This window comes from Plectropomus leopardus, chromosome 8 (assembly GCF_008729295.1).
Source record: "Plectropomus leopardus isolate mb chromosome 8, YSFRI_Pleo_2.0, whole genome shotgun sequence".
Classification (NCBI taxonomy): Eukaryota; Metazoa; Chordata; class Actinopteri; order Perciformes; family Serranidae; genus Plectropomus; species Plectropomus leopardus.
In genome coordinates, this window is record NC_056470.1 from 31,724,645 (window position 1) to 31,737,441 (window position 12,797).

Genomic DNA, 12,797 nt, shown 5'->3' on the forward strand with positions numbered 1-12,797 from the left:
ATAGGTGAGATTAATTAATTGAAGTTACGGAATTTTTAACTGGGTGAGGAATGTTTCTTATCACCGATTCCTCTGGAACACGACAGGATTGTGGAGCTGTAAATTGAACCTGAAAGATTTTCAGCCCACCTGTGCCATGAGATTATGATGAGTCACTGCATCACAGTAAAACCTGCAGCCAGGATGGACAGTCCGCTGTGGAAGATCTAAAATGAAATTCAAAATCTTTCTCAAAGTTATTTGAATTTCTATAAATCTAGATTAGGAATCTAGTTAGGAAAAATCATGAAAAATGTATTTGGAGATAATTATTTTATGGATTTGTTGGAACCAAGAGTGGGGGCTATATATTTCCAGTATCATTAACACAGACAATTAATGAATGTATATTTAAGTTGGAAGCTAATTTATGAAGAATTAGAGAAATATAAGCTTTTGGCAAATTACGCAGCGGCAGTTAATTATAACTTCTACCACATGTGCGTGCGTAAAGTGGATGGCTGGGCGCGCACACACGCAGCACATCATTGCGGGGAACCGCTGCTGTCAGACGCGTTATTCGGAGTGGGAGTGAGGGCTATGGACGATTTATCGACAGATTCGCGTCTAAGACTGGAACAAGTCTTCTCTAAAACATTGCACATAGTTTGTCCCAGCTTTAAATAACCTAAATATGAGACGCATGGAGAGCAATCGGTGATCTTTGCGTTGTTTGCAAAAGAAGGTTTATTCCTTTTTTTTTTTGTCTCACTCGGATATGGCACACATCTGGATCCAATAAGAGAATTTCACAGCGTCAGACGCGTCTGCGGCGGGGGGGACCAGCGGAGGGACTCGGAAACTTGTGTGGTGCAGCAGACGGTCTCTCTTTTTTTTCCAGAATCGGATCTGAAACAGCTGAGAGAGAGAGAAAAACCATGGTGAACTCCCTCTTACTGATGCTCAGCTGGACTATCATCTCTGAGGTGGCGAGAGCTCAGAATGACACGGAGCCGATTGTCCTGGAGGGGAAATGTCTCGTGGTGTGCGACTCGAACCCGGCCACGGACTGGAAGGCTTCGTCCTCTCCGCTCGGGATCTCGGTGCGCGCCGCCAACTCCAAGGTGGCTTTCTCTGCAGTCCGGAGCAACAACCATGAACCGTCGGAGATGAGCAACAAAACGAGAATAATATACTTCGACCAGGTTAAGATGATTTTTATGCACAATATGTCCAAAAAAGTGGTTAAATTTGCTTTTGATAGCACTTTGCAATTTATCTTCCGCACCTTTTCTTGTCTTATTTGTCAATTTTAGTCTTTTTTGTGATAAACCTTCATTATTCAGCTAAATTTTGACTTGCAGAACATTAAACTGTCATTGCAGTTCAGTGTAGCTGCACCCCAGAGTTTTAGTTTGAGGCTAGTTGCAGTTGGCATGTGGATTCTGCACACACCTATCACACACACGCAGGCGAAAGTGACTGGATTAGGTTTGCATCCTGCAGAGCCCGCACATCGTGTTTGGCTCAAACTACCCACCACGCACGCGCGCACCCTCACCTACATAATACACCCCGAAAACTGAAAAAAAGCAACAACAAAAAACAAGCGTACACAAACAGGAATGTGATTAGTCATGCAGCGGTGGGCAGGTGTTTGTAACAGCATCACTCCTAAACCCTCTCATTTGAATTACATAACGTGATCCTCTTGCTGTCAAAACACTGCAAGTGATCTGATTGGTGTGTGGATCATGTGCACGCTGTTGCTATGAAAGCAACACTTGTCAAAGGTCGCGGCTGACGCTGCAGTGGAGTCTTTAACAGGTGTGTGAGAGTCTGCAGGTACAGGAGCTCCTCCATCACTCACAGAAGCCTGCACTGTAAATACACTGTACGTCTGATGTGCTCCGCACCTTTTAGTGACACTCACGAGGCGGCATTAAACGCTATGCTGACTGACATATTCAGGGTGGATTATTTTTAGCAAGCAAAAGTAATAAAATGTTATTTATTTATCAACACTTTAATATTTATAAACGGTGTGTGTCACCTAAAGAAGCTTCTGATTCTTTCACACTGTAAAATCTGTCAAACTGATCTTACCTGAAATAATCTGGAGACCCACTGCCTTCAAAAAAGGAAATACAATTTTTATTCTTGATCTATGTTTGCATCTAATTCTTATGCTTACTTACAATTTAGCTTTATTTATTTAATTTTGTGAAGTTCTTGCAACTTCACAATGAAAATTGAAACTACTTTGTTCTTTCTAAATGTTAGTAACTTCAGTAAACTAAGTTAGTCTGACGTAACGTGATCATGACAAAGAGGATTTTGCCAGTGAGGAAGTTTGGAGATCTGCAAGTTTTGTTTGGTGTTTGGCTAACATGCTTAAGAATATACATACATATACATATTTGACTGACTACCTTGCAACCAGTGATATATATATATATATATAGCACAGTAAACGTGGTTTACTGAAGTCGCTTAAACTTGGAAAGATGTTTGGCACATTTTCGGTGCTTTTTATTCTTCATCTATTTCATAATTTTGGCTGTGATCATGCATATGGTTTAAATTTTGGCAAGATTGTGTTTTTTAAAAAAAAATCTTTGTTCAATTTGTTTAATTTCCAGCTCAACTCCTACAATATGTCTAAAATAGACATGTTACTGTTAAGTGCAAAAAATGCGCCACTGAAACCCATTCAAACTGCAATTTTCGATCCCACAGCCATCAAAGCATAAAAACATGCACTGTATTATTTCTGGGTGTCATTCTGGGCTTTTGTTTTGTAATTTTTATTGTTTGATGGCGTTATATATTACTATATTTGGCATGTGGAGAAAATACATGCTATTTTCACTATGTGCATTGTCACAATCAATGGCTGTGATAATTATTTTAAAAACTCTACTTTGCATATAGTGTACAATTTTCATCTAAACGCATTGTGGCATCATGACAAAAACCTGGCATTTGAAGGGTTAAAATTTTGAAAATTAATGAATATTTGGTATTTATGATTAGGACTGATGTTGGTCAAAAAAACTAAATGAAAGTAGAAAATCATATTAATGTATATTATGTTTTAAAGCTTGATTTTGAAATGCACATTTTGTGCACAGAGCTATATGAGTGTGTGTAATATTAAAGCGGGCCCTAAGGGTTAAGTTGCAACAACTTTACAAAATGAAGAAGACATGACTAAAATTTTAGTAAACTTAACCATCATATATAATGAAACAGAAAAAAGGACTTATAGTTTTATATACTTGCATTTTTCAAGGCAATCGGCTTCCTTTTTTTTTTTTACAAGTACAATCAACTTGTTAGATTTTACAGTGCAGGCATCTTATTAGTGTAAAGAAAAAAAATGTCATCAAGCCTAATCTTTTTTTTTTTGTGTGCAAAAGTTCAACGCTGGGTCGAGGTCCACTGAGAGAAAGAGTTGAATTGGATATGTTTTGAAGTGTGTTGCATTCAGTTTGTGTATAAGCGGCCTGGTGTGAGTGTTGTGTGCACTGACATACACTGAACAAAAACTTAAAAGGAACACTGTTGTCTCTGCGCCTGTTTTTCACAGGTTGGAGTTAAAAATCTAATGTGATCAACAGATAAATTGCTGTCAAATTTTGGTCAGAAATTTTATTAAAATCAGTGTTGGTCAGCACTTCTTCTTTTCCGAGATAAACCACACACCTGGTGTGTCATATCAAAATGCTGATTTAACAGCCTCATTAGTACTCAGGTGTGCCTTTGGACGAGCACAATAAAAGGCCGCTCTAAAATGTGCAGTTTTATGACAAAACAATGCCACAGATGTCCCAAGTTTTGAGGAAGCTGGATGTTTAACTCACACAAGACGTCTCCAGTTTCATTTCCCTTCATTTTTCAGAAAAATTCCCTCACACTGTCTTACAAAAATAATGCTTTCAATGAGATGTTTCTGTAACTAGATCTTTGTAAGAGTTACTAAAATGCTGCCTTAAAATAATTATTTTTCTCCAAGTTTTGTTTTGCTCGTCCCTCTCCTGTGGACCTGTTTGGAAAGAGACGTATGAAGTATTCTGTTATTCTTTGTCCCTGAATTTGGCAGTACATCCAACCAGCCTCTCAGCTGCAACAAGTTGGGTAGGCTGACAAACTGGTGTCAGGTCAGCACTATGGTGAGGATTGTGAGCTATGAGTAGCTTCCTTGAGACAGTTTCTCACAGTCTGTGCAGATATTCTTCTTTTGTGCAAACCTTTTGTTGCATCAGCTGTCCAGGCAGCTGGTCTCAGATGATCGTGCAGGTGAGGAGGCTGGATGTGGAGTTCCTAAGACGGTGTAGCTACATATTAACAGAAATAACATTAAATATAGCTTACAGGAGGGAAATGAACAGATTTCAACTCAGGGAAGCTCGTCTGCATGCACATCGTCCTCAGGGTCCTGACCTAAGAGCAGGTCGTCTACGTAACTGACTTGTTGCGGTTGTAAGGTTGGTTGGATGTACTGCCAAATTTGGGGAAACAACATCTGAGATTGCTGCTTATAAAATTAACATTCAGTTCATGGGCAGCAGCTCTGGTGGATATTCCTGCAGTCAGCACAATAACGGCACATTTCTTCAAACTTGTAACAACTGTGTGATTTAACTACACATTTCAGTGTTTCTATTATTGTGTCCATCCTAACACACACCTGTTTAAGAATGATGCTGTTTTATCAGCATGTTTTTATGCCACACCTGTCAGGTGGATGAATAATCCAGGAAAAGGAGATTTGCATCCAAAATTTTAAAGTGATATTGCTATATAGTGCATAAAAAATCTTTGTGTTGTGTTTTTGTTCAGCGTTGTTAATTCTAAATGCTAATGGAAATGAAAGCCTTTGTTGTACAGCTGGCTACACAGTATGGACACCTTTGTCACAGTGTGTGTTTTTCTTCTTCTCTCGTAGATTCTTGTGAATATAGGAAACTACTTCACATTTGAATCAGTATTTTTGTCCCCAAGAAAAGGAGTCTACAGTTTTAACTTCCATGTCATAAAAGTGTACCAGAGCCAAACCATACAGGTATTATTTTTGGTTTACTTCACAGAGATAAAGTGGGACAAAATGTCTTTTTTAGGGAATAATGAAGTTACTGATGTGGGGTGGGCGGTTAAACGTCATGTTTCATTTTTTTAAAAAAAGAAAAGAAAAGGAAGTCTACTTTTACTGTTATATTTGAAGCCCAACTCTGGGGAGAAAAAAATGCAAAACTCATACAACATATCTCAGAGTCACATAAGAGAAGGTCTATTTATTGCAATTCACTCTTAATAGAGGCAAATCACAAAGAGTTTAAGATGTATACCCTAACCTTAATCTTAACATTTAACCCTAATATTTTAATGGCATAATCATAATTTTTGTGTTTGATTTTTCTTTTTGATAAAGCTACAAGAGAAATTGTAGAGGCATATTTAAAGTCACTTCTCAAAAAAGTCCTGTACAGATTTTTCCCCAAAGATTTATCTTATTTGTGCCGATATGTTTTAGGTGTTCTCTTTGTTTATTTTACTGTTTTCACCCCGTTTATTGTATTTCTTTGTACCTTATTTTATTTTTTATCTGTACTTTAATTGTCAGATTTCATTTAACAGTAGAGGACCTACTGAATTGCTTGAAATACCACCTCATGCTAGCGTAAAAACCTCTCTGCGATGAATGGGAGTTTTTTCTAAATTAGTGTTTTTCCATTAGGTGAATTTTTAACTCACAATTTCAATTTTGGCAAGTTGATGGTTAATGGAAACCTGCCAAGTGACTGTTGGATTTCCTTGACTACCCTTTTTCTGCTTTTTCAAAAACTCATGAATGAGAATAAATGCTTCATTGTAAGACGTAGACCGACCTTAATGCCCTTCCTTTTATATCTGATATAGGCCCACAGTATGAGTGTTCATTAGTAGTTGTACGACGAGTTAAACACTTTGTGATCATCAAGTTAAGATCTTACAAATAAGATATAAACTATAGTAAACATTTTTTCTAAATTACTACTTTTGCTTTACTGTGCTAATTGTTATTTCTGTTGTCCAGGTGAACTTGATGTTGAATGGGAAACCGGTCATTTCTGCATTTGCGGGTGACAAAGACGTAACTCGTGAGGCGGCCACCAATGGAGTTCTGCTCTATTTAGAAAAAGAGGACAAAGTCTACCTAAAGCTGGAGAAGGGAAACCTAGTTGGTGGATGGCAATACTCAACATTTTCTGGCTTTCTTGTGTTTCCTCTGTAAAAAAAAAAAAAAAAAAAAAAAGAAAAGAAAAAAGAGAAAAAAGAAAAAAGAAACGAAGATTGTAAGCTTACTGACTTCTTCATAATGTGTTGTCACTGTATAATCAAAACATTGCTGCTGCGTCCGCTGGATTTCGCCAAATTGTTGAAAAATTATAGATGGGAATGGATCAGGACAGAGAGGGATTGGAAATTGACTTCGGAAATAGTTCACATTCTCTGGATGTGCCGAGTCCCCGTCCAGATGAGAGAGACTTGAAATGTTCCCTATCGCTACTGTATGTTCCTGTCACTCAAGCAGCCTCAGAGAGGAACACTAAAACATCCCAAAAGTACTTTTCAAACTTTGACTTGTCGAAATATATTTAGCATACTGATTTTTATCATGGCAACTGTTGCATTCAAGTACATCTGCCTTCTGGGTGTAAAATGTATATGCTTGTGTTACTTGTGTGACTTGTCATCACCAAAGTATTCACATTGTAAGTATTTCGGGAGGGGATGTCTAATTGTTCCAGGTCAAGAGGTGGTCAAATGAGAGGGATGATGGTGGTGTAGGTCACCTTGAATTTGATTCATTTATTTATTTTTTAAAGGAGATTAATGCTTATTGCAAAGCGTGTTTAGTGATCAGAGGCATGGATGGATTAATGAATAGGCCTATCTGGCACAAGGGTCCACACTGACCCCTTGGGCGTCTGGGCTTCATCTGCAATGTCACTGAAAGACTACATACAACTTCAGACACCAAATGACTGCAGAGCGGTGCAAAATGACCACAAAAAGATGCAAAACGACCAAAACAACACACAAATCGATTTCAAAGAGTCACAAAAGGACCACAAAGCATTAGAAAAGACAACAAAGAGATGCATAACAACCTCAAAGACAAAAAAGGACTACAAAGAAGCACAAAATGACCACAAATTGATGCAGAACAAGTACAAAGAGAAACTAAACAACACAAATGAGACTCATGACTGGTCTGCATCGATATATCATTAAGTAGGAGGGACAGGGGTCTTGTATGCATCTGTGTCCCGGGCAAAGTCTCCGACTCCCACTGCGGTACTGTAATGTGCTGTACCTTACCCGTCCTGCCACTTGCACATATGACCCGACAACTGACACAAGATCCCAGAAATTAAATTAAAACAAAATTCTACTGCAAATAAATTGCCGGGTACCGAGGGGTAACCGACCCTATAAAGGACTGTAGCCCAGGGGCCCATTGTGTCATAAACCTCCTGTGATCAGAGCTCAGATTTAATCATATTTCTGATCATTCATGCTCACTGCTGATACCAATATTTTGCTTTTGATAAATAATAGTGGTAAGTTAACTTTAAACCTAGAAATTATATCTATATTTAAAACGTTCTCATTCCAAGTCGTCACATATTGTTGCTTTGCAGTGGATTCCCGCATCTACATATTACATATTATTATTATCCACAACACGTTCTCATCCCACCGCGTATGGTGCCTCTCTGTCAGTGACCTTCTGCGTCTCTTTATGACGTTTTAGGTATCCTTCTGCTTCAGCTATTTATGCTCCAGGATGCTGTTATTGTAATGCCAACAAATGCACATGGTGGGATGATGCAACACGGTACCTCTGTTTACACAACGTGAGCACATGGCAATTAACCGGACTGTCAGGATGGTTGGGATTAAGACTGTTGGGTTTAAGCAAAGAAGGCACATGGTAAGGTGTAGAAGAAAAAACACACATGCGCACAGAAAGTGAACTACAAACTCCAGCACTAAAGTCAGTTGTTTGTGCGACGAATCCACCTACCCAACCATCAGGCCTATAAATGCACTTGTGCCATATGTTATGTTGTTACCGGCAGCATTATCACCTGACCATGTCCTTCAGTGTTTCATGCCCACGTGTCCGACGCTGTCTCAAGTGTCAAAAGTCCAAGACAGCTTCTGCACATTGCATGTGGACGTGCCCGATGCCGTTCAGCTGTCCATCGGTGTATCCTAACAACACCAGCGGTTCTATCAAGGTGCATTCTCATCTGATACTTTCCAGCCACATTCTGGTTGGACGCGGAGGGTGGGTTTTGGCGTCATGCTTGTCCACTGAAAGCACTGACAGAGCGGACATGTATGACGCGTTCGGAGTGAGAACAGGCTGGTATCCACCTGTGTCTGTTGTTGATTTTCCGGGATGCCACCATCATGATGTCAACTCAAGCACATGGTGGGATTATGCTGCACGTGGTTATGATTACGCAACAAAAGCACATGGCAACAAATGCCGGGACATCAACAAAAGCACATGGTTAGGCTTAGGCAAAATACACATGGCAAGGGGCAGAAAAAAGAAACATTCAGAAGAGAAGTGAACACCGACCTTCTGCATGAAAGTCTGAGGTTTGTTCAATTCATCTGCCACCCCTCCCGCTCACCTATAGGGACCTGCACGCTCCTTATATTACGTCATTACCAGCAGTGTTTCAACCTGACAACATCCAGCAGTGTATCATACCGATGCGACAGGTTCAGTCCCGCTGTGCTCTCAACTGATGCTTCCTGTCCGCTGCTGCAGCAAGTGCCATCTGTCCATCCAGCCACTCTAGCCGTCCAGTGGCGTATCATAACACCCCAAAAGGTTCTGTTTGGCCAAGTTTTAAGCTGACGCGGCCCAGCAGTGTATCATACCACCACAAATCTTACATCAAAATCACTGCAAAAGTGGCAGTATTTGACAACTTTGGAATGAGAACGGGCTGCTTTATACCACTAACTTGTTTTGCCGAATATGTTTTGAGGGAAACATAATTCTAGCCTGGATTCTGTTTAATGAATATTTTCTTGTACCTCTGACTCTGGACACTGGGGTTAGCATCCTGAGTCGTATATATGGTTGGGTTTAGGCACCAGAAGCACTTTGGTTAAATATTTTTACATTACCAGTTGATCTGATTTTTAATTGTATGTGAACTGTGTTGCTGATGAACCCACAGCGTATTATACTCTTCAGATTTATGAAGCATTTTATTTTTTTTTACAACTTTAGTGTTTTGGTCCACTTTCTCCACACTCATCAGCACTTTTTTTGGATGCAGCAGGCAGCTGTTTTCAACAAAAACGCTACGCTACTGTCCAAGCTACCAGACAGCAGACAGACAATGCTAGTGACTAATTTAGCAGCTAATGAGCCAAGTATTTCCCTTTAAAATGTGATGATATCTTAGTGTTTACAGCTCATTTTTGCTGCCCCCATGTGGCCAAAAAAATACTTCATCATTGCAGGTTGTATCTCACTCTTTCCCTGACATTAACCAAGTGCTGTCAGTGCCTAATCATAACCATAACAGATGTCAATAATCCTTTAGTTGGTACAGTATGAGTGGATATAGTTGGTATAACAAGTCAAATAGTTGCCACTGAACATTTTGTGACTTGTCAGATAAAGTTTCCTCATTATGTTGATAAAAAAACTTAATTCAGGCAGCTTTACTTTTCTCTTGAAATGTATTTGCTGTTAAAAAACTAGCAGTATATAAATGTAATTTCTACCTGTGTATTTATAATGTTTCTTGCACAAGTAAACTTGTGGTTTATGGACCTTAATAAAGTTTAATGGACATCTGAGAACCTTAATTAGTTAACACGCAGATAATAAACAGATTCCTGTCACTGCTGGTGAGCATAAACAGCTTCCACTGGGCAGCCTGGGATAACTGATGAATTAATAAATTCCCTAATTGTTGCTCTTGAGCTCAATGTGCGCTTACAGTTTGTGATGGCTCTCCCCTTCATGTCGACAGCAGAGATACTGGCTGCCTTACTGCAGTGTGTGCTGCTGCAGTGTGCAGCTGTTAAAACCAACCCGAAAGCTTGCTGAGGCTTTTCTGGAGAGTTTATTTAAATCACTATTTCACCCTGAAACAATAATCTGCACCCTCATCAGGTTGAACCTCTCTGAAGTGTTTTGGGCGTTTGCTGATCAGATTTAAGTTGCTGCGTGTTGTTTGCTGACACATTTTTGTCAGTGACTGATAAGTTGCCCTTGGCATCATTGGAGTTTTCGTTTTTTGTGACCGGAAAAATGTTTGATGGCGGTTTTCTTTTCTTTTTTTTTCCTTTTTTTTAAGTCTTCTGGTATGAATAAAGAGGCAGAGGTAGATATGACAGCAGTGTGCAGCTCAAAAAGCCTACTGAAGGTTTACAGCTACAGTTGTGTCACACTTCATTCCAACAATTGCTCAAGGAAACAGGGCTGAAGGTTTACTCGCTGATGTTAGGACTGCTAACATATTCAATGACAGAGCTTTAAGTGTAAAAGAAATGTGGCAGTTACTGAATCACACTGCTATTTTTACTATGTATGTTTATTTTGCTAAACTGAGACAATTTATATTTTGGATCTACTTTAACTTGTCTCACATTGTTTGGCTCATAATGATTGTGGAAGCTGGACTGTAAGGATCATACTTACAGCAGGTTATTATATTATCACTTAATTTGTATTTAAATGAAGGAAATGTAATCTATGTGATAAAAAAATTTAATGTGGTCATTAAATGTTCCATTTAATTAATTTATCGAAAAATTCCGGCGATAGATGATGAATAAATATCATGATTTTTATAAAATGATTTTTCCAAAGGATTTCCTTTTTTTTTCCATGACCAGTCAAATTCACTTTGGCAAACTGGCAAATCAGATCAACTGGTGCTGTTCTGAAGGATGTACCTCCCTCCTTCAGTCTTTTAGAGAACAGCTATTCTTCTTTATTTCTAAGAGACAAAACAAGTAAATGGTACAAGGACACACATTAGTGAATAAAACGACTGAAATCGAACATTTTGTGAATAATTTCCCAGATGAATGAATGTTTTCATTAGCCAGTCCCTCCAGGATTTTAGGTTCTGTTTGTGGGATTTTCGTGCCCTGAAATGCCTGATTTCACAGCAGTTCTAATAAAATACTGCAGCGTATGTTGTGATATTTATAGTTGTTTTTGCTACAATAAAATCTACAGGGTCACTAAAATTTGCAAAAATAGTCACAGACTGCGAAGTTATTATTATGAGCGACCAGTGTTTCCCTCAGAATTAGAAATTTTTGACAACAGCGAGGGTGCAGGACAGCTGATCGCTGATGATCAGACACTTCAATCAACGCAGTGCTGAATGACCGTCTGATTTAGCTACTCTCCTCCTGCTCTCTCTGCCCAGTTAGCACAAGCTAACACAGCATAATGTGATCTCATCACTACTCATCATATGCTGCTGGGGCTGAAGCCGTGCAGCAGTGATGAACATCCGACACTGAGCCGTTTATCTCATCACATCAACACTGAACAGCTTAACACGTTAGCTGTGTGATGCTAACAGTTAGCCAAATCCCTCTGAGTGTGTGTGACTCACAGGTGCAGAGCTCACACTCCTGCAGCAGAAGTCTCAAGAACAGAGAGAGAGGGGCTGAGTGAATCAATAGGCTGCACGCAGTTTTACAATGAAGTTAGATTTAACCCGTCTTAATTGGTCAAATTTGTGGTTTAGCTGCGGTGATTGGACAAAATTGCAAGGTTGCACAGAATTCAGTGATTGGCCAAATTTGCGTTAATTGTTGTCATTGCAACATCACAAAATCCTGGAGGGACTGAATATGTTTAAACATTATTAGCAATCATTTAAAAACTTTTTTCCATACATTGCTGTTTAGTTGTATAATCTAAATGAATGAAATGATCATCAATAATTTCATAGTTATTTAAATGTTTATATTGATTATAAATATGGCACATTCCAGCCTCCACTGATGCCAATCTGCAATTATAAACATAACACTTCTGAAATGAATCTTAAAGTTACAAAAAGTTTTCATTTTGGTGCTGTGCAAGCAGACATCACCACTTTCAATGATCTGTAGTATGTTGTATGCATATAAATCCTTAATTTAGTCTTTAGCAAATAGGGACTTCTGCAATTTAGGTAACTGTCTGTGATTTTAGACTCATTTTTCCAGCAGCATCGAAGAGTTGAAACACAGCCAGAACTGTCAGTCTCACTTCAAATTTGCTGCAGTGATGACAAAGGTTTTTTTTTCTTCTTCTCTTTCTTTATCTTATGTTCGTATTATGTCTCTGAATTTGGTCTCAGAAGTGGAATGAAAAACCCATTTCATGTATCGGTTGTTGAAAGTAGCATAACCTGCAAAAACAATTTTGGGATAGTTGAGGATTCAGGGGGTGCAGCTGAATCTACATTTTAACAAACCATCTTCCTGGTACAGTTTCATTTGTGAGAAAATATCGCTGTCTTGAAAGAAGGTGTCTGATGATAGAAAAGGATGTGGTTTTGCATTTGCTTGCAAATTTAAACACCAGACATTCTAACACCATATCATTTTTGTCTCATTATACAGACAAATGTGTTAAAATGAATTTAATTTTTTTTGCAGGTACTACTTTTCAGCCTCTTTGCATTCATACCCAAATATTAGATTTATTTGTTGTTTTCAATGTGGATGTCATCACTCCTACCAAGACATCAAATAATTTTGTTTCAGGCTAT

General features: G+C 38.8%; 1 protein-coding gene across 1 annotated transcript; it reads left to right on the top strand.

Annotated features, from left to right (window-relative positions):
• The first annotated feature begins 905 nt into the window (after window positions 1-905).
• Window positions 906-7,687, top strand: cbln4 (cerebellin 4 precursor). Its single transcript, XM_042491380.1, has 3 exons — window positions 906-1,184; window positions 4,931-5,047; window positions 6,059-7,687. Exons 1-3 carry the CDS (start codon window positions 918-920, stop codon window positions 6,254-6,256), a joined length of 582 nt encoding a protein of 193 aa, XP_042347314.1. The 5' UTR covers window positions 906-917; the 3' UTR covers window positions 6,257-7,687.
• The last annotated feature ends 5,110 nt before the right edge of the window (window positions 7,688-12,797 follow it).